Raw genomic sequence first — 23,636 nt, 5'->3', positions numbered from 1 at the left:
ATTTTGACATATAGTCTTAGAGAGGAAACCAGGTACATGTTTTCCACCAGCAGCAAGGGATCTTTTACATACACCATCCCACAGGCAGAATAGCACATACCACGGCCTTTGATATACAAGTCGTGATGCACTGGCTGGAACAAGAAATAGCCCGATGGGCCCACAGATTGAGACGGAGGATCTTAGACCGACAGAGCATCAGACGAGTGCTTTACCACTGGGTTACGTCCTGCTCTTTCTCCATTTTCGTTTTACAAAGGTCGCATTTTTTACTGGTTAACAATTACTCAAACCCTATTTATAAATCATCTGATATAATAAAAAAAAAACTAGTTAATATAATTTAACACCAGCACAAATTAACCAAATTATCTACTGGCCTTTAATTAATTGTATTAATATAGGTCAGTGTTGTACAGCAACAGGTTAATTTCAACATAAAACCGTTCCGCTTAGCCTGCGTTCAGCCGCATCCAGGTGAATGAATATTTCGTGAAGATGAATAGTGATCGGTTACAAGAAACATGACTAACTCACCGGGTAAAAAAACAACCCGCAATTGTAAGTCGAATGAGTCACCTTGGTGTCTGTTCGCCTACACCACTCGTCTCATCAGCCATTGCTCCCGAGCCCCGAGGATATGAGATGAACAATGTAGTAACTATTTTCAAGGACATTTTGCACTTTTGAAGATTAATCGTTCATCAAGACGTGCGAGTAGAACTACTAAAAATAATCAAGTTGACGACAATACATAATATATTTGAATGGCACACCTATAAAACTGTAATTGAAATAAAATTGAATGCATAAAGGCATTTTCATTGTTTACAATTACACGTAGCACTGAAATACAGCTAAGTTTAATTTACTGTACTTAAACATGTTTTGTTGATTCATTTCATTTGGGAATTGTTATTGGGATTTTTAAAAGACAATTTTATGGTATACATTTTTGGGGACATCCACTCAATCAAATGTCTGATACAAGGTCAAGGTCAGTGTTTGTATTTGGTAATCAGAGCAGGACGCTGGAAGGAACGAACGTTCGTCGTTCGTGGAAGTGAAGAATAATTTGACTTGAACTAGGGCATTCGTCCAAATAACAATCCACTTCCCAGCCTCCCCTCTCCCATCACCTTTTACATTTACTTATATGGCCCCATGACACGACCCATAATGTGGTCCCCCTATCAGTGTGGCTGGCCCCATGACACGACCCATAATGTGGTCCCCCTATCAGTGTGGCTGGCCCCCTAATATAAAATCCTAACTACGCCAATGTGATATTCTGATGCAATAAATTATATTACATGTACTTGTACCACTGGACATAACGCTGGTAGGTACTGGTTCACGTCTCGGTACTGGCTTCCACTCAGAGAACCTTTGAATGGCTAGATGGAGGGGTATATGACCACTACACAGCCCTTTCTCTCGACAACTACTAACAACTGACCCTTAATCCACCGTCATATACAGACGGCCTGGATAGCAAAGATGTGTATCCATGACATTGTGCTTGAACCTTAATTGGGTATGAGCACGGAAATGAAGTTAAAATGCAAATGTTACTATGAAATGAACTTTGAAATGTCTTGTTTTATCATTTTGATGACAATAACAAACAATGCTTTCCTTCCACTGTATCCGCACAAATACTTACGCGTGTTTTACGGATGTAAATAAATCGATGCATTTATTTTCACTATACACGCTCTTCTCGGTCCGCAGCGGTGAATAGTAGAACGGTTGAAGTCGTTTTATTTAACGACACCACTAAAGCATTGTTTGGTAAAACAAATCCAGGACGATCAATTCTACCACCAATCGCACCACAAGCGATATCTCTACCCACTGGGCTGCCTTTCCACTACTTTTGCTTGTTTAACGACACCACTAAGGCACATTTATTTCTTAATTATCGGCTATTCGATGTCAAACATTTGGTAATTCTGACATATAGTCTTAGAGAGTAAACCCGCTATATTTTTTCATTAGTAGCAAGGGATCTTTTATATGCACAATCCCACACACAGGATAGCACCTACCACGTCCTTTGATATAACAGTAGTAGTGCACTGGCTAGAAAGAGAAATAGACCAATGGGACCACCGACGGGGATCGATCCTAAACCGACCGCGCATCAAGCGAGCGATTTACCATTGGGCTACGTTCCGATTCCGTAGTTGAATGGAGGTGTAACGCATGTACGGATGACAGACAGTGGGTGCTCTTTGTCAGTTGGTAATAATCGTTGTTCTGCCACAGTGAAAGATAGTTGCACCAGGAGATGACACAGTTGCTTGATTGGGCAGAATTGGATGTCTTGTTGATACGTTGTAAAACCTTTGATCACTACAACACACTAATTTCTATGGAAGTTATATTAACTAAATCTACCTTATTACTACAACTGTTTTGAGATTTTTTTCCTAATGATAATGCACGTTCACGAACGTCTGTTCACGTACAAGGTTATATGAAGTTATAATTTAGTTGCTCCCCCCCCCAATCCAATCCCGAGTGAAAAGCAAAAGAAAGTTGAGTGATGTCTTCAGTATCTGAGCAGGTTGTTTGTATATCACAAAACGCCGGATGTCGGGTAATCCATCGTAACGCTTGATTTCGGTGATCTGTCGATTTTTAAATCAGCTTCTCCTCTTTTCACAGGATCGCAAACAAAGTTCGTTTTGTTTAACGATATCACTAGAGCACATTGGTTTAGTAATCGTCGGCTATTGGATGTTAAACAGTTGATAATTTTGACATATAGTCTTAGAGAGAAAACCCGCTACATTTTACCATTAGTAGCAAAGGGTCTTTTATATATACAATCCCACATACAGGATAACACATACCACGGTCTTTGATTTACCAGTCGTAGTGCACTGGCTGAAACAAGAAATAGACAAAGGCGTCCACCGACGGGGATCGACCCTAGACCGACCGCGCCTCAGGCGAGCACTTTACCACTGGGCAACATATCGATCCTCGCACAACATATTCTCTCAAGCCCAACCAGTGCCCCACGACTGGTACATCAAGTCCGTAGCATGTACTGTCCTGTCTATGACAAAATGCTTATAAAAGATCCCTTGCTGCTTTATTGAGGGACTATCCTAACAGTGTCGAAATAACAATATCATACTACACACCAAATAGACGCACTGAGGTGTTGTTAAACTAATCTTCCTTTCCTTTTCTCCCTGAATCCAGATTCAAAAACAATAAATACAGCAATACTATACAGTGATGCCATCAGTATTTGAACAGGTTATATCTAACACCATTTTATTGCTGGTTTTCAGATATCCGTTGATCTCTATGATTGTAAACTGATATATCTGGATTTTCATATAAACGCCTTCTCATTTCATGGTCAGCCGATCGCCAAGCGCGTTCGTCACCTTGAACGAAAGGACAATGTTCAGCAAACGCCGGGCTGTGAAGTTATTCAACCATGGCGAAAAATACAAGCACGTTTTCCGAGCAGATCGATCGTGGTGACCCTGTCGTCTGCTGAACGGGCCGCACCAGCCGAGATACTCGGTGTGCTTGATCTCCTGTGGGAGTTGGTGTCGTCTGCTTCTTCCCGCGCCTACTCCCTCTTCATTCATTGCAAGTTATTTCCGTCAGTATATCCAATTAAGGTTCAAACACGCCTTGCCCTTCTGGCACATCACCACTGATATGCAGTGACTAGTCCCCAGGCTATCGTTTGTGCATATTTTAGAACTGTGGTGGTCCATCGTCCTGCGTTAGTCATCTAAATATGTTCACTGACGTTTGTTTCTGCATGAGAAACACCTGTTGGGCATGTTTATGTGCTCATTTATAAATTGTTCAAATTTGAAAAATATCAAACTGTCTAGAACAAAACTCTCTGGCGAAATCGGAGGTTGAGCTCACGACAGGTGTACTTAAACACGTCTCTGATGATGGAAACATGCCAAACATTACCCACACAATCCACAATTCACACTAACAATTTATCAAAATTATAAGGTACTTCTTTATTAATGCCATTGTGGCCCAACTGTTTATTGTGTGCTTAGTAAAAATGCATCTTTCATATCTCTCAAATCTGTTTATAACCCTTTTTAAAAAGCAATATTATTTACACATTTATAAACATATCTAGATTGACTTACCGTCAACCACGGGATGCGTTTGGTGTGTATTCATGTACGTGCTGTATAATATATATATATATATATATATATATATATATATATATATATATATATATATATATATATATATATGCTAGCATGTGTGTATGTTTATGTATGTATATATATATGTGTGCTTGTCCGGGTTTTTTTTGCCTGTGTATGTGTGGTGTGTGTGACAGGAATACATTTGTTTTCAAAACTGCAAATAACGTCATTTGTAATCAGTTGGAATTTACCTTTATTTACTGCTTCAAAATTGTGTAGTCATCTCTGGAACTTCCATAGCGAGTCCCTGTGTTTGGCTGCTGTATATATGTATCTGATGTGGTGTGTGGACTTTTGATGGCGTGCGCTTGTATCTGTAAATGTGTATGTGTGTGCGACGTGCGCGTACGCCCGTAAGATATGTTTGTTACAACTTATGCGTGGAGCAATCACTCATACTGATAATTAATATGTCAGGCATATAACAACTAATGGTTGTTGTATAACAATAACATGACACCCATCCATCGTCCACTGCAGGCCCGTACGCAGGGGGTTGGGGGGGGGAGGGGGGTGCGACGGGTGTGTACGCACCCCCCCCCGAATTACTAAAGGTCCACTTTTCTCTATTAAATTTAAATAATGTTACGTAATCGTTGTTGTTTTGAGGGGTTATTTTTATGTTGATTGGTCCCATCATGAGCAATTCGCACCCACCCATTAAAAATCCTGCGTACGAGCCTGCACTCTACACACCAGTGACATCACATAGCCCAATACATGTGCAGTAGTTATTGATATTATTATACATGTACATAAATACATACATACACGGTCAGTGGGTGGAAAACAACACATCCAGGATCCAATCGATATCAACACAACATGCACAGTGAACTTACAGAACGGAATTATCATTTACCTTTAATATACACCAGGTGAACAAAGGTGCACAACGGTTTTCATTAAGCGTAGGAAATAGGGCTGGGAGCAAATATTCAAATTCATGCAAAAAAGATAAAGATATTCGGGCAAAATGAGCTTGCATGAAACCTTTCCACCATGTATTTCTACAATTCTACCCACATTATTAGTTGTAATCCATGTAAAAATGCGCAGTGATTCATTTACAACCCTATATAGCCGTTTGGCAGTAATACTAATATGAATAAATGTTTGTTATCCAGATTCGGTCATTTTCGCTTAATTCGGGCAAGAATCAGCCTGCCCCTTTATAAAAATGGGAGCGCGTACGCCTATGACACTTCTAAGATCTACTGGTACTCACCTGCGTGGCATTACCGTCAGGCATTCTGGTAACACGGAGTTAGAGGAGACGCTCAGTCTAAAAACCTCCCTGCTATATCCAGGCCGCGTCTAGCGTTATGAACTAGTATCTATATTCTCCGTACGAACGCGACGCTCCACGCAGTTATATTGCCACACTGAATAAAACCAACAGACCGTCAACGATGTAAACAACAAGCCTCGCCAGGGCGGGTCCAAAATCCGTATTTGGATGGTCCTACTCTTAACAAATAAACTGTTCATTTCTTTTTTTTTCTTCGTTTTTTTTAAAGGATGTTCATATGTGCATTCATGCGTGCAGAATAACTAGTATATCTTTTCAACTAGCAGCAAGTTTATCTTTTCAAAATATAGACACAGGTCTTTTATGTTCTACTCCCCCATCCCAACCAGTGGTTCACGACTAGTATATCAAATATCGTGGTATGCACTGTCCTGTCTATGGAAAAGTGCATATAAAAGATCCCTTGCTGCTAATAGGACATATAGCGGGTTTCCTCTGAATAGGAATTACCACACACAGTAACCGATAATTAAATAATCATGTGATCTAGTGGTGGCGTTAAGCAAAAGAAACTTTAACGTTTTTATGCACTAGTTAACGCCAGAATAGGAAATATTTAAGCTCCACTATGGATCACCGAACCCTTGGTCTATCAGACTGCGTTGCCAAGCAACTCTGTTTGGGGGGGGGGGGGGGGGGGGTGGTCGAGGTCCTACATGCAGAAAAATCTGAAAAACTTCTCCATTTAATCTTAATGTGCCCTTTTTATCTGTGAAAAATATCTTGTATCGCTGTTGCCTCTGGTTACTTTAGACTACTTTATGACGGGGTGATTTTTTTTTTTTTAAAGGGACACACCCTAGTTACGTTTATTTGTTAACCATTACGGCGTTGTTTTTCGCTATTAAACCCCATTTTTCACAAATAAAATTGCACTTTACTTACATTTTATTATTTAGAATACACATTTCCATTCACCTGAAGTGCTTTTTGGTAATCCTGATGTTTGTAAAACCACGAAATTGATTTTTTGCATTTTTTCACAAAACGTGTTGTCGAGAAAAAACCGTTAAGCAAGCGAGGTCCAATCTATTTTTAATGTCACAGACGTTGGTATATCACGTGACCGTTATCATTTTGGTTCGGTTTGTTTTCTCGTGCACGGTTCGCGCAATCAACATCTGATTTGTTGTTGTTCATTTGTGAGATTTTTCTTCACAGTTCGTGAACATTTTCAGTAACAATAAAGTTCAGACAAGTAAGTGTCTCAATACAAAACGTTACAAACCCTTAAAACCAATAATTTTGCTAAGTCTTACGATATCTGGAGAGGGGATACAACCAGGACAGAACAGTTGGAACATGTCCAGGAGAGGTGAAACGAACGCACCCCAAGTCTGTGAAATTTGTCGTGACGTAGGCATTGTTGTGCTTCTACCGGTGACATCAGAATACTAACTTTCAAAATTATTTCAAGCAATTGGGACATGGGGATTACCATGGTATTTATCGATATAAAACCTGCTTTTTCACTCCATTTGATAAAAACGTGATCTAAGTGTGTTACAGGTTTGTAGATTAACTAAAATATAATTTATTTTCGCTGGATGGAACTAGGGTGTGCGGCTTTAAACGTGGGAATCAAATAGCGTTCTTTTTTAACAATTTTTCCAGTGGGGGTTGGGTTGGGTACAGGTTGGGTATGGGGGTTGGGAAACATACGCGCCCTCGCACCTTTCTGCTATTGACGCCGCTAGCGGCATTAAGCCCATGGGGATATTAGATAAATACTGAAGATATAATATATACGGTTACCATAGAAATATTCAATCCAATAATAGTAGGGGTACATGCTAGCCCGAGTACTCTGACTGTAAGAGAGCTAGACGGACATTTGGACATAAACACGCTCTCATTACAGTCAGAGACCAACCTATGTCTTTTTTTGGCAATTCCTGACTACCAAACGGTAGGCAACGAGTCCCGCTCTAATACCACAACAATCCTATGTTTGACGTCAAATACCTTTACATCAATCATTTTCGAGTTAAGTGATACAAAAAAATCCACATATTAATCACTAATACACTTACTACAGAAAGAAACCCGACAGCACCCACATTCAGCTACGCTTCGTGACACTCCGTCGCAACAATTGCAAAGCTCGGCGATCTATTTCGAGACTGGGCGATTCCGCTTTGTGCAGCAGTTACAGGGGCTGTCTCATATCAAGCGAAGTTACAACATGGAAGAGTTGGCTAATGCCGTTTTGGATGAATTTGGATTTCATTATGTCATTAAACCAAAACAATTACACATTATTGATTCCATTTTGAATTTGAAGGATACATTTGCGGTGTTATCGACAGGATACGGCAAAAGTATGTGCTACGTACTGCCTCCTCTTATGAGATGACCCCTGTAACTGCTGCACAAGGCGGAATCGCCCAGTCTCGAAATAGATCGCCGAGCTTTGCAATTGTTGCGACGGAGTGTCACGAAGCGTAGCTGAATGTGGGTGCTGTCGGGTTTCTTTCTGTAGTAAGTGTATTAGTGATTAATATGTGGATTTTTTTGTATCACTTAACTCGAAAATGATTGATGTAAAGGTATTTGACGTCAAACATAGGATTGTTGTGGTATTAGAGCGGGACTCGTTGCCTACCGTTTGGTAGTCAGGAATTGCCAAAAAAAGACATAGGTTGGTCTCTGACTGTAATGAGAGCGTGTTTATGTCCAAATGTCCGTCTAGCTCTCTTACAGTCAGAGTACTCGGGCTAGGGTACATGCATGCTCGGAGCTCTTCTAAACATTAAAACTACGCGAATGCATCACAATTAAAGTTCAGTACTTACATTCTGATACATAAATAATAAAAAAATAAGTAATTACCGTTAGGTGACAAATCAAGTCACTTCAATTTCAAGAATCAAAGACAGAGTTTTCGGCGTGTCAATCAAATAAAAGCAGTTAACCACCTCGCGGTCAGTGTAGCGCAAAGCGGTTCGCAGAAGTAATCCTCGGTTCATAATAATGCCGTCTGCGATCGATACAATAAAAGTAACAGTCGTCTGGTTGGAGTGCACGCGGCACACGACACGCGACGTGCTCGTCTTGCTGTTGCAAGAAAGAACCTGTCATATTCTGCAAAACTATTCTGACGATTATTCCAGTTAACTTTTACGCAACATTTCACCTCAGTGAATAATCCACCAGGGCAGAAATTCTAGTAACTGGAGGAGGTGGGATGAGGGGCAGTAAAGAAGGAAATGTTTTATTTAATGACACACTCAACACATTTTATTTACGGTTATATGGCGTCGGACATATGGTTAAGGACAACACAGATATTGAGAGAGGAAACCCGCTGTCGCCACTTCATGGGCTACTCTTTTCGACTAGCAGCAAGGGATCTTTTGTATACACCATCCCACAGACAGGATAACACATACCACAGCATTTGATATACCAGTCGTGCACTGGCTGGAGCGAGAAATAGCCCAATGGGCCCACCGATGGGGATCGATCCCAGACCGACCGCGAATCAAGCAGTAAAGAAAAGAAAACAAACGACACCGTAATATTATATGGAGGGGAAGACTACTCCCTTGAATAAGCCACCAGGACATAATCTAACCCAAAAAGTCGAGTAAATGGAAGAGGCGATGGGGTGGTGGTGGTGGTGATGGTGTGTGTGTGTGTGTGTGTGTGTGTCTCTCTCTCTCCCTCTCTCTCTCTCTGTGTGTATCTCTCTCTCTCTCTCTCTCTCTCTCTCTCTCTCTCTCTCTCTCTCTCTCTGTCTCTCTCTCTCTCTGTGTGTGTCTCTCTCTCTCTCTCTTCTCTCTCTCTCTCTCTCTCTCTCTCTCTCTCTCTCTCTCTCTCTCTCTCTCTCTCTCTCTCTCTCTGTGAGAGAGAGAGAGAGTAAAGAAAACACAACAAAAGACAGTAATATTCCATACAGGGTTTTAAACTATAGAGAACACTTAAAAAAATTGTTTGAGAAGATTACATCCTTGCACCCCCTTCCATTACATACTACCCTGGAACTTCATTTCTATCAACGTTTACGCAACATTTCACCTGAATGAAAAACCACTCAAAAGCGTCTGAAGTTATCTCAGCATATCGACAAGGATTACATTTTATAACAGTTCGCTGATATAACTCGAGTCCTAGATTCACAATGTCAGTGTGTCCTAGTTGACTGCCTGTGAGACATGTTTGTACGTGGTCTGAGGCGGGACTTGCTTGAGTCACCTCCAGCCCTCCCCCTATTGATATTGATATGTAGGGGAAGGCTAGAGGAATCTCTATGTAATGTTTTGGCAATCGTCGACAACCAAATGGTTGAAAACTGCTGTGTCTAAAATATAAAACATTTCCCTAAATCTGACGCCAATGCTTTAGTTTGATTATTGTCTAGTCCAGACATGACATTAAACTTACATGTTGTTAACCAGTACCAACGCTACATGAAGACACCCGACAACCCTATGTGAAACAAGGCTGCGCTGTACTTTCTTGCGGTGACGTAGAAAAACGTGTGTTTCTGCGTGTAGCGTTAGTACTGGTTAACAACACGTACGTCTAATGTCACAACTGGACTAGAGAATAAACAAAACTAAAGCTCTGTGGCATCAGGTTTTGGACAAAATGTGTACTTTAGACACAGTAACTTGCGACCATTTGGTTGTCGACGATTTCCAAAGCATTACATAGAGTTTCCTCTAACCTCCCCCTACATATCAATATCAATAAGGGGAGGGCTGGAGGTGACTCCAGCTAGGGCAGGACCTAGTCCAGCGGTAAAGCGCTCGCTTGATGCGCGGTCGGTTTGAGATCGATTCCCGTCGGTGGGCCCATTGGGCTATTTCTCGTTCCAGCCAGTGCACCACAACTGGTATATCAAAGGCCGTGGTGTGTGCTATCCTGTCTGTAAGATGCTGCATATAAAATATCCATTGCGACAAATGAAAAAATGTAGCGGGTTTCCTCTCTAACACTATATGTCACATTTAACAAATGTTTGTCATCTATAACCGATGATTAATGAATCAATGTGTTCTAGTGGTGTCGTTAAACAAAACAAACTTCAGGTCACAGTTAACAGCAAATATGAGTGATGAAGAATGGTTTGTCACGAGAAGGTAACAAAACTGGATGATTTATTCTAAATGCTGAACCATTATATACACGCACACACACACACACACACACACACACACACACACACACACACACACACACACACACACACCGTATAATGTAATGTTATTCATTACTTATTTATTGTTTTTCTCTCGTTCCAACCACTGCACCACAACTGGTCAAAGGCCGTGTTATGTGCTTTCCTGTCTGTGGGAACGTGCATGCAAAAGTTCCCTTGTTGCATTAAGAAAATGTAGCGAGTTGCCTCTATTAATAGACTACGAGTCAGAATTACCAAATGTTTGACATGATTAATATATCAGTATGTTCTAGTGGTATCGTTAAACAAAAGAAACTTCTTCTTCTTGTAGTATATTATTTTCCCTTCGTTTAATTCTCAAATAGAATAACGAAACTTTTATCGTACAACTATCGCAAGCAAATTCAGTGTTAAATTGTTTTTTTTTAAACCACCACCCCTGCACTAATGGGCAATTTTATATGACAGCAACAATTTAATGTTGAAAATAACATGTGCATAAGAAGCTAATTAACAATGATATGCACGAAGCTTGACAGTTTCATGAATATTGAAGATCGTATGCTTCATATATTTTACGAAATGCAAGCAAACTGACTACAGTACGATGTACTTTGACCATTGCAGAAAGAATATCTCTAAAATGCAAAACAAACGAAATTGTGCTTGCCGGACAAGACTCGTATGCAAACGATATGGATTTCCTTTATATATTCTACTAAAGATAGTGATTCACCGGTGAAGCGTAGCAAGGATGCTTTCACGTTAACGGAGGAAACACAATGGAGCCAAATTTATCTCAGACGAGACATTTCGTAAGTCTCGTTAAGTACATTTGAAAACGGAAGTTTTTTTCAGAACGAAAAAAAACAAACAAATTAAAAACACAATATAGAAATACTAGAAAAATCACAATATCCATCCAACACACCCAATCAAACAACAACAATAGCAAAACCCCCACATAGAAACATACACACACACACACACACACACACACACACACACACACACACACACACACACACACACACACACACACACACACACACACACCTGTAATATTACTATGTTCTTGCTTGCATAACACGTACGGGTAACACACTACAGTTTACAATATATTACATGAGTATTTCTTACACAACTGGGTTGGCTGTTCAGAGTGATGCTCAGCTAAAGCGGCTAGTGAAACTGAAAGAAAGAAGTGTTTTATTTAACGACGCACTCAACACATTTTATTTACGGTTGTATGGCGTCAGACATATGGTTAAGGACCACACAGATTTTTTTAGAGGAAACCCGCTGTCGCCACATAGGCTACTCTTTTACGACAGGCAGCAAGGGATCTTTTATTTGCGCTTCCCACAGGCAGGATAGCACAAACCATGGCCTTTGTTGAACCAGTTATGGATCACTGGTCGGTGCAAGTGGTTTACACCTACCCACTGAGCCTTGCGGAGCACTCACTCAGGTTTTGGAGTCGGTATCTGGATTAAAAATTCCATGCCTCGACTGGGATCCGAACACAGTACCTACCAGCCTGTAGACCGATGGCCTAACCACGACGCCACCGAGGCCGGTAAGCGGCTAGTGATGCAGGTATGAACAACAATTTTAAAATCTCTAAAGCTAAGTGTAACTAGTCTAAGACTTGTAGAAATGTTAAATATGAAAGTACATGTATCAATAAAAACGCCGTGAGGAGATTTATGACCTAGGCATATTTTCTATTGTTGCTGAAGGTTTTTTTCTTTTTTTTTCTTGTGCCGTTGATGTTTACCGTTGTTTAAAGGATACTTGTTTTTGTAATACATGGAGGGTCCATTACATTACGTAGTTTGATAGGTAAACCACAATCCCACATGATATTTTCCATGTAAACAAGTCTTGTTATTTAAACTTAAATTCTTAATTTTTAAATAAATAAATTACATTAAAAATTTAATATTTAGCTTTAAAATAAATTCACAGTACTAATCATAGTTGGTACTACAAACTCAACCTCAGCATAATCAGTGGGATGGGGAGGAATATTAGGTCAAACACCAACTTTAGGATTTTAAACATTTATTTGATCTTTATAATAATGCATATACATATATATACATATATTCGGATAATCGCATATCCTGCCCTTTAACTTCTTCGTGAAACTGAATATATTTGCATACATGATATAAGTCAATTTGACCTACAAGATTGGAAATCATCGTCTGCCATTATTCATATTTATTTTGTCCCCAAGAGAGAGCTCTAATTTTAATAATGATCGACTGAAAGAGATTAAATCATTAATGCAATATAAATGCCACATACACATCCTTCCACAGATATCTCTCTGCACGTTAGGCAAACACATCCAAACGAGAGCAACACAACAGAGAATAAACAATATTAATTGTCTGTTATTGGGCGGGAATATTTAAAGACGTCCTCAATGAGTTATCACTAGATTTGTGTCTCTAACACTGAAGAGCTGAAATACTGTATGCCGGAAGCGGAAATCCGTCAATGTCGCCCGGAGTTGAGGACATTGATTAATCAATGTGTCGTATTAATAAAATGGATGTACAATTGATAGCTATTAATTGAAACCACGGATAACACGGATAATATTTGTGATCGAATGAAAGTTAGCAGTGGTGACTCTACAACAGAACTATTGGGTTTGGAGATTCTGTAGAATGATTATAACTAGTTGTCCCAAACTTAAAAATATATTGTGTTGACACCGATGCTATGGATAGGGCAGGGACAAGGTGGTATCAGGTGTTCAGTATGAAGAGACAGTTTGGGAGGGTGTGTGTGTGTGTGTGTGTGTGTGTGTGTGTGTGTGTTTAAGACAAATTTCATTTAATACATTAGTGAACTATTATTTAAAAATGTACTCAGTATTTAATTCTTACTACTACTGCCGATATCTACTACTACTACTACTGCTGCTGTTGCTGCTGCTACTGTTACTGCTGCTGCTACTGCTACTACTGCTGCTACTACTACTGCTGCTACTGCTACTGCTGCTACTGCTACTACTGCTACTACTGCTGCTGCTACTGCTATTATTACTACTACTACTACTACTACAACTGCTGCTGGTGCTGATACTAGTACCACTAATATTACTATTATCACATCTTCAACTACTGCTGTTATAATATTACTATTTTAAATCAATGCCACTACTATTGTCGCTGCTATCAATATGATTAGCCACCACTGCCAGTAAATGTATTATTAAGGAGGTGTTATTATAAATGGGGATTAAACAGATAAAGTCAGACGTCAACATGCGACCAGCTACATGCGATCACGCACATGTGTTGAGTGATTCTCAACACAAAATACTTCGACCTGTAAAAACCTCTTGAAGGCTGTCTGTCCTTTAAGACAGGCCATAGCAATCGATAATAACTAAAATTAGCTTAGTGAGATTTCAGACTTCTCAGATTGGCAGCGACCAGTACTAACCTAGTGTGGAGATTTCGTCTGCATTGATCGAGACATTCTCAAACCGACTCTTTTGGTAGCACTAAACCAAATAACTTCCGGCTGGGTTAAAGTTCAAGGTGCAGCGAACTTTTGATAGAGAAGTTAACACCACAAGTCCTGTGATTGGTTATAAATGTGTATTGGTTGTAAAAAAAGAGTTTCCTCTGGGCTAAAAATGTATGCAATTTTATTTCATCTAGTACCACTGTGTCATGTAGCCTTGTGTATGGGGTATCTATAAAAAAAAGTAATAACATTTTGTGCGAAACTAGGGGTGTTGTAAAAACATCTGGTTATACCGAAAATAAGCCATGAAAGGTACCATTTTCTGCAGATAATACTTTGAGGTTGGGGTTGTAGTACTGTCATAGTTTGGTTGATATATTACATATAGTGTTTTTAAACACAAACGTTAACACGGTCGCCTATGTGATTTTATTTGCTATGGTCTTTCATTTTGTGTCAGTGCTCAACATTTTACACAATCACCAGCCGTCAGACACTCGGAGCAGTTCGCGCATCATTATCGGTATCATGGCAGCTAGTATTATAACAGGGAATTACCGCAAATACCTTTTTGTATATTATTATTATGTTTTACCACTTACTACTGCTATTACTACTACATCTCTAATAATTACAACTACTACTGCTTGTCTGCTACTATTACTGCTACTACTACTACTACTACTACTACTACTACTACTACTACTACTACTACTGCTATTACTGCTACTACTACTGCTATTACTGCTACTACTACTGCTGCTGCTACTACTACTGCTACTATTACTACTACTACTACTACTACTACTACAATTGCTGCTACCATTATTCCTGCTACAACTACTACTATTACTACTACAACTACTACTACTGCTGCTACTACTACTATTACTACTACTACTACTACTGCTGCTACTACTACTACTACTACTACAACTGCTGCTACTATTATTCCTGCTACAGCTGCTACTATTACTGCTACTACTGCTACTACTACTACTGCTACTACTACTACTGCTACTACTACTGCTATTACTGCTACTACTACTGCTGCTGCTACTATTACTACTACTACTACAATTGCTGCTACCATTATTCCTGCTACAACTACTACTATTACTACTACAACTACTACTACTACTACTGCTGCTACTACTACTACTACTACTACAACAACTGCTGCTACTATTATTCCTGCTACAGCTGCTACTTCTACTATTTCTACACATAAAATGACTTATTACATTACACCTCTTTCTGTATGTGTAATTGTTTTAGTATTTTAGACTAAAGATAATGCAAGACGCTAGTCGTACAGATGTAAATGTACTGTTGAGCGCTCCCTTGAATTTAACTGTTGAATTTAACTGGTTTCCATTATATTTTATCCCGTCTTATTATGGGCGCAAAAACCCGGTTAGTGAACGATCGCAAGTACTCGTCCTCCTGAACGTGTCTCTGCTACCTCTGCTAGAATTCCTGTTACAAGCGGAATTCCGGGTATGCAACGCATTATATCTGTCGTTACTTTATTTGCGGGGGAAAAACACACACAAAAACATACAAAATACCAAATAAATTGACAAAAATGACAAGCATTAACAGCATTACGAAGTGTTAACTCCATCACAACGGTGTCGCTAACCCCTTTTATGACACACTGCTAGAATAAGCAGAGTGATTCCGCCACAGTGATTGGAACCACCTGTCGGCAGAAGTGTGCACGCGCATTCCGCAGCAGACGGCAAAATACTGCAGCAGATGCATGTGCTAGTGATGCACTAGAAACAGAAGGTCAAAGGTCGCAGCGGTAGCACGATAGCAGTTTTGTGTTCAAAGGGGAGTTTTATCGTCATTGATAACCCAAGTGGTAAAAAGGTTACACACACGAGATTACTGTACTGAAACTGTAATAGGCCAATCTGAGTTGAGGTTCATATTTACATATATTAGTATGGTTAGATGTTGTTCTTTTGTGGCACGGGTTAAAGCCCAGTTGCAGAAAGATGTCCTGAGGTGCGATCGGTCGTCGGATCAATCCTCCTCATGGATCCGGATTTTTGTTCCTGTTCCTGTCATATACCGCATAGCTTTAGTCTAAACAGTGACGTTCTTTAGTGTGGATCTAAGGCCGTTTGTACTTTCAAAACGAAATAAAACGCATGTGTCATTTACACGAATCTCCAATTCATTTATAGGTCGTTAATATATATATATATATATATATATATATATATATATATATATATATATATATATATATACAGTAGAATCTCATTGGCTCGAACGCCCAATGATCGAACCTACCGGTATTCTCGAACCAAGAACAATGTCCCGAGTTTTTCTCTCTATTAAACCCTTTTATTTTGGTGCTGATTGGTCGAATACCCCTAGGGTCGAACAGAAGCTTTCTCTCGAACCAGTTTATTAGTCCGAACTGTAAAATTAAACATATATAGCTCGAACGACTAAGTCTATCCGAAGAAATACAAAAAATAATTTATATTTATTTACGAATTTTTCATTGACCCTTTCACGTCAGTCACAAAGTAAGTTAATATAAATTCGGAAGTGGAACGAATTAATCTTAGATCATATGCCGGCTTCTCATATTGTTTATTTAGCACCTATCGGTAAGTATCTTTCTAGTACAGATAATAGTACTATGATAATCGTGATCTGAATGAATCTGGCATGAAACACCAATCAATTGGTGAGCCTGGTTCGGCCTCGCCGTTTACTTTAATCATTTTAATCGCTACTCTACGCATGAGCGTCGGCATATTTTGTTTTTAACTTGAAATACAGGAGAGATCAATGTAATGTAGTGATTGCAACAATAAAAGGTAAAGGGCCTCCGCCTGTGCTTCATGCACTTTCATTCTTTTCTCAACGTTGTCAATATGTCGTAAAAGATTCTACAACAGCATAATAAAGAACGGTTTTTTAAATTAATAAATATTTATAAATACAGGCTACCAGTGTGTTTGTTATTTGTTTATTCAACGGTGATAAATAATAGTTACAAATATGTATCTCATCCGACATTTGAAGGCGACTTCGTTACTCATGAGTCAATCGGACCATCTCGCCCAAGCCAGTTTTACGGAAATATGCGAGGTATTCCGATTGGTTTTTGTGTTACAGAAGCACCCGACAACGGCCGAATGCATGGTTCGAACTACCCGATGGGTCGAACAGACTTTGATGCACCGACAGTGTTCGAGCCAATGAGATTCTACTGTATATATATATATATATATATATATATATATATATATATATATATATGTATATATATATATATATATATATATTATACAGCACGTACATGAATACACACCAAACGCATCCCGTGGTTGACAGTAAGTCAATCTAGACATGTTTATAAATGTGTAAATAATATTGCTTTTTAAAAAGGATTATAAACAGATTTGAGAGATAAGCACACAATAAACAGTTAGGCCACAATGGCATTAATAAAGAAGTACATGTGTACCATATAATTTTGATAAATTGTTAGTGTGAATTGTGGATTGTGTGGGTAATGTTTGGCATGCTTCCATCATCAGGGACATGTTTAAGTACACCTGTCGTGAGCTCAACCTCCGATTTCGCCAGAGAGTTTTGTTCTAAACAGTTTGATATTTTTCAAATTTCCCACAATTACTTACTAACCAAATTGTACATCTAAAAATCATAAGAGTACGAGGCAGTGGGGCAGAAAAACGTCCTGGAAAAAAATCGTTAAATTTGGGCAAAAACAATAGAGAAAATCGGGCAAAACACTTTCCACCATGTAATTATTCTACCCAAAATATTAGCTGTAATCCGTGTAAAAATGCGTGGCTGTTTGGCAGTAATGCTAATATGAATAAATCTTGTAATCCAGATTTGGCCACTTTTGTTTAATTCGGGCAAAACAAGCCTGATTGCCTATGCTAAAAAACACACAAGAACTCTCAACATCCACCTCTCTTTAGAAATGATTTGAACAGAGTGTATACCGTTTTTCTAATATTACTATATCTTTAGAATGATGATTCATATAAACGAACTATTATGATTGTGTTTGCACAAGGTGCGGTAATGTCCCATACATTCATTTCTCTCAACGCTTTTGAATACATTCTTTCAGAGTCCTACAACGGTCTGTACTGTATATCTGTATGATGGACTAAACTTCATCCTTCAGGGCTGTTGACCTGTTGCACTATATAAATAACTAGCTAAATAGAGTCATACTGGCGGAGAGAGTTGGTGACCAACAAAATGATTCAGACAGCGGTATTTGCCAACACAGCTTGACTCCAAATCTTGTTTAGCGACACCGCTAGAGAACGTTTAGAGAGAGAGAGAGAGAGAGAGAGAGAGAGAGAGAGAGAGAGAGAGAGAGAGAGAGAGAGAGAGATTCAGAATACTGGCGTTACATCTACCTATTGAAGCGCACATACTCTGGGTGGAAGCCGGTACCGGGATGCGAACCCAGTACCTGCCAGCCTTAAGACTGATAGCTTGATCATTACACCACCGATACCTGTATTCCACGAGCTAAATAACTACGTTCTTGTTTTCTTCTTTTTGGTTGTTGTTACAAATCTCAGATATGTTTTTCCATGGCGCCTAACAAATTATCCGAATACATTTTTGAAACATTATCATCCATTATCACTGAACTTGTATCTACCATTCACTTGATGTAGCCGAATGAAATACGTTTGTGTAATTTCATGAATAACTAGTCTATTACACTTTGAATGAATGAACAAATACGATCTGGAGTGTTCTTACACCGTGACCGCCTTGAACAGTCAGTGATAAGGTCTGTGTGTTATTCCGTAGATTAGTCTTGTAGTCTCGGTCGCAATCCGACTTTGTTCAAGACTTTACAAAAACTCCAGTGCCTAAAGACAGGGTCAAGTTCAACCAAACCGAGCAGAAAAACGTACGTTAGACTGGTTATGCACGGTAAAACCAACTAGTCACGTCGGTAATCAGTCAAATAACTCGCGAACTTTAGGGAAACGTTTGCAGGCTGAACTTGGCGCTGGTATTGAATCTGACTGAACTGACGGCCGGGTTATAGTACTGATGGACTGGTTATAGTACCGATGGACTGGTTATTGTAAAAGCATCATTTACTCATGTGGCCACAGATCACAGTTATCTTCCCATCCGGAATTTTGTCCGCGCATGTAGTCTGCTGTTTGACTGATTATTTCGTGGCAGACAGCTTTGAAGTGGCCACTATTTGACTGAAGTTGACAGGGGAGAGCATATAGTTTGTAAACATGTGTAATTTGTTGACACTGAAGACTTGTTTGTGGTAATTCCGGCCCATGCACAAGTAGTGCTTTTTGTGTAAAATGGGTGTACTCCGGCCTGGTTTAATGGGTGTGTTTGTTTAAACCAATATCCTGGATTGTTCTGTTCAGGATATGTTTCCCCCAGGCAGGCAAAGGTACATACCAAAATCCATGAACCTGTTGATATTAATAAAAATGTTATAGCCACTAACGCTATATAGAAACATATAGCGTAATTAACTGTGGTATGTCGCCATGTAGCGTAAGGAAAAAAAAAAAAAAAAAAAAAAGAAAGAAAGAAAGAAAACAAAGTCCGTCTCTGGTCAGACCATAGTTGGAGAACTGATGCGACATGGATTACACAGAAAAGGTGAGTATATATATATATATATATATATATATATATATATATATATATATATATATATATATATATATTTAAACTTCTCATCTGCAGTGGTTCATCCTCAATGGCCACGGTGTTCCCTCCTTTGCCTTGGTACCTTAACTATTTCCCTTTACATTTTCCATATAGCCAAGGCAATTTTTTATGACTTCGACTTTCACCATCATGTTTTTAAAACAAGCCATGCTACTCATTCAGAACACCGGCCTCGGTGGCGTCGTGGCAGGCCATCGGTCTACAGGCTGGAAGGTACTGGGTTCAGATCCCAGTCGAGGCATGGAATTTTTAATCCAGATACCGACTCCAAACCCTGAGTGAGTGCTCCGCAAGGCTCAATGGGTAGGTGTAAACCACTTGCACCGACCAGTGATCCATAACTGGTTCAACAAAGGCCATGGTTTGTGCTATTCTGCCTGTGGGAAGCGCAAATAAAAGATCCCTTGCTGCCTGTCGTAAAAAGAGTAGCCTATGTGGCGACAGCGGGTTTCCTCTAAAAAAATCTGTGTGGTCCTTAACCATATGTCTGACGCCATATAACCGTAATTAAAATGTGTTGAGTGCGTCGTTAAATAAAACACTTCTTTCTTTCTTTCATTCAGAACAACAGGACCTGTTTTAAAGAGAAATTAAAGAACGCTAATGGTAGAAGCCACATATAGACCATTTTGGCTCCAAATGCGGTTTTATATTCAAAGCTCGGCGAAAATTCAAAATCGATGAGAAGGCCTATGCTGACCAAAGACAGAAATTTAAATATTCCAGGCCCAAGTTCAGCCAGCTAACGTTCGCGAACACTTTGTTTGATTCCCGACCTATACTGGGTCTCATACCACAGTTAATAAACTTCTAGAATCAGCCAGTCATATAACACGTTGACATGCACGAACATAAATAATGGTATCCAGTTTCATCTGAAGTACAAAACCTAGACCACGATTACGTGGACGTATAATAATTATACACAGTATATGCTGCAAGTAAATGAACAATCCGCCCAAGAGCTGGGGTTTTCTTTGAAAGGTACACGTAACTGTATAAGTAAACAATATGCCTTATCCACGATAACAAAACGTAATTGAAATCAAACTGTAGATGGGAGAAAGCTCAGTGTGGTTTAGGTAAACATTGTATTCGATCAATAGGCATCAAACATATGATACGTGCTTTTTCATACATACAGATTTGTGCATGTTACTTTGAAATAAAACGAACAAATATTCCACTCTCAGCTAAGTGTGTGTGTGTGTGTGTGTGTGTGTGAGAGAGAGAGAGAGAGAGAGAGAGAGAGAGAGAGAGAGAGAGAGAGAGAGAGAGAGAGAGAGAGAGAGAGAGATGACAGGGAAGACCGGGGAAGCTTAGGCATTCGAAAAGTACAAATCAATATTAATATTACACATGACCTAGATTTGCTTGCTCTATCTCTTCACAACACGAGTGCCCAGAATATGACCTAGTTTTACAAAACCTTAAAAACCACAGTTTAAATACTGTCAAACCTGCATGAAGCCGCTATCTCGTTTAACGGGCAATCTTATCATTCATTTTGGAAGTACACACAGGCCTACGTTAAACATATACGTCTTAAGAATCCACTTTATGAACTGTGTTGCATCTACACTTTTGGACACTCCAGTAGATGGCTATTTTCTATCTAATTTAAACACAAATGGACCTTGCATTAAACAGCCACCTGTCTTAAGAGGATACCAGAGGTGGGATCCAACTGAGTCAAAGGAAGGCTCGCCTTTGGTGCTTGAGTTGAAGGATGGAATCCCCTCAGTGGACCCTTTCGGTATTTTTTCCAGTCCCAACCAGTGCCCCACGCTATCCTGTCTATGAAAAATGCATGTAACAGATCGCTTTCTGCTAATGAGAGACTACATGCCACAACTACCAAATGTTTGACGTGCAATAGCTGACGGTTAATTAATCAATATGCTATAGTGGCGTCGTTAAACAAGCCGAAATTTTAACCGATGCTCATTTAGGGTGCCTGCCCAACACAGGATTAACTGTAGTTCCAAAATAGCAAGTACTATATTTATATATTGACCTGTCTTAAGCGACCACCTGAATTAAGAAGTCGTTTTGATTCTCTCTAAGATTGTTGCTAAACAAAGAGTATTTAAAAACCACACAACAACAAAAAAACCCCATCCCCTTTCATCAAACTACCCCAGACACACTGGTGTACTAACCTCAATCCCAGAAGACTCATGGTCCGTGGGGACATCAGACGTCTCTTCTCCCCGTTTAGTGTCGCCATCTTCTGCCATCTTTTCTTAAACTCGCACAAAAATATCTCCTCAAAAGATTCTGTTTATATGGACAAACGCAACAACGAGTTAATAGGTACAGATGTGGTGCATCCTCACTCGCTAAACTGTACCACCTACTTAGTATTTCCTTCCCGAAGACTCGACAATTAAACTAACTAAACGAGCAGGTCACACCCGGAGTTGGGAGTCTCGCGGCACAGCAGAAGACAGTAGCAGACGAGAGTTCGTCGCCTTTCTGTCCGCGCAGGAGCAAAGCGGAGACTGCCTGCTGCAAGCGAGCATGGGTACGGCTAGTCCAAATCGATGCAAATAAAACAATTTGGCCCCGACGGATTCGGATCTTGCTGGAAAGGGTTGCCGAATTGCAAATGTCAATAAACGAACCACCGACTAGCTCACTTCGTGAACGAGCGGCGCTTTCGCTGATTGCTTTGTGTCCACAATTGACCATACGAGAGGAAGTCTCCTTTTTTTTTTAGGTTCGTCTGACTTCGTGTGATGAATGGATGGACCATACTGACTTCTTTGCGTTTTGTCAGCTGGATGAATTGGTTATAAAACATAAAAAACCCAGTTTTGTTAGTGAGAGAGAGAGAGAGAGAGAGAGAGAGAGAGAGAGAGAGAGAGAGAGAGAGAGAGAGAGAGAGAGAGGCAGAGGGAGGGGCAAAGAGAGATAAAGACAGACACATTTTATTCATATCTTCAAAATGGTATTGCGTGTAAAAATTAAAGTTTTAATAGATAGTAATAAACTATGATATTAATTTTATTTATTCATTAATCCAATTCAACTTAAAATTGTTATTTGTATGCAGACTTATAATTACACAGACTCTAATAGGCTATGCTCCAGTTCCTTGCTTCATGAAGACAGCAGCGGAAAATGCCAATTTGCGTTTAATTCATCTTCTCCAGACAACGTAAATATTCCTTGATACTCATGTTTAGTTATGACATATTTAGAATCGCCCATTCTTCCAGTCCTCTCTTCAAGAAAATTGATTTACAAGAAAAAAAGAGGCAACAGCGATTTGCTGTGAATAGAAAGTGTCTGCCAACTTGATGATTTCTGACTAAGCGGCTATGGACGTGATGAGCATAGAGTGATCGAGGTTTTGCCGTTTGATCACCGCGTGCCCGACAGCGCAGAACGCAAATACAGACAGACAGAGCGCATAAAGGCAACAACACGCTAGGCACCCGAGAAACACACGTTTTGGAGAAACTAATCCGAGAATGTTGGGCTTATTTTAACTTTGATCACTAGACGGGAATAGAGTTTGATTCAGATAAAGCATTTATTTGCTGTGCTAGAGGTCAGAGGTTCAATCTCCCGCAGTGGAAGGCGGATGGGCGTTTCCTCATTCTAACCAGGTTTCGACGACTCGTATTGCAAATGTCATGTTGTGTGCTGTCGTGTCTGTGGGAAAAAGTTAAAGTGTGTTTTGTTTAACGACATAAGAGCACATTGATTTATAAATTATCAC

General features: G+C 39.6%; 1 protein-coding gene across 1 annotated transcript in view; it reads right to left on the bottom strand.

Moving 5' to 3' along the window:
- The window catches only part of LOC121374786 (band 4.1-like protein 3), a 122,347-nt gene extending 100,017 nt beyond the window's left edge, over window positions 1-22,330 (bottom strand). Inside the window, exon 1 of the mRNA XM_041501896.1 lies at window positions 22,069-22,330. Within this exon, the coding sequence (XP_041357830.1) occupies window positions 22,069-22,146 (78 nt within the window). The 5' untranslated portion in view covers window positions 22,147-22,330. The remainder of the gene's footprint in view (window positions 1-22,068) is intronic.
- Between the last annotated feature and the right edge of the window lie 1,306 nt (window positions 22,331-23,636).

The sequence above is a fragment of the Gigantopelta aegis genome, chromosome 6 (assembly GCF_016097555.1).
Source record: "Gigantopelta aegis isolate Gae_Host chromosome 6, Gae_host_genome, whole genome shotgun sequence".
In the NCBI taxonomy this organism is placed as follows: domain Eukaryota; kingdom Metazoa; phylum Mollusca; class Gastropoda; order Neomphalida; family Peltospiridae; genus Gigantopelta; species Gigantopelta aegis.
The sequence above is the reverse complement of the archived record's forward strand: the minus strand, read 5'-3'. Positions and strand labels throughout refer to the sequence as shown.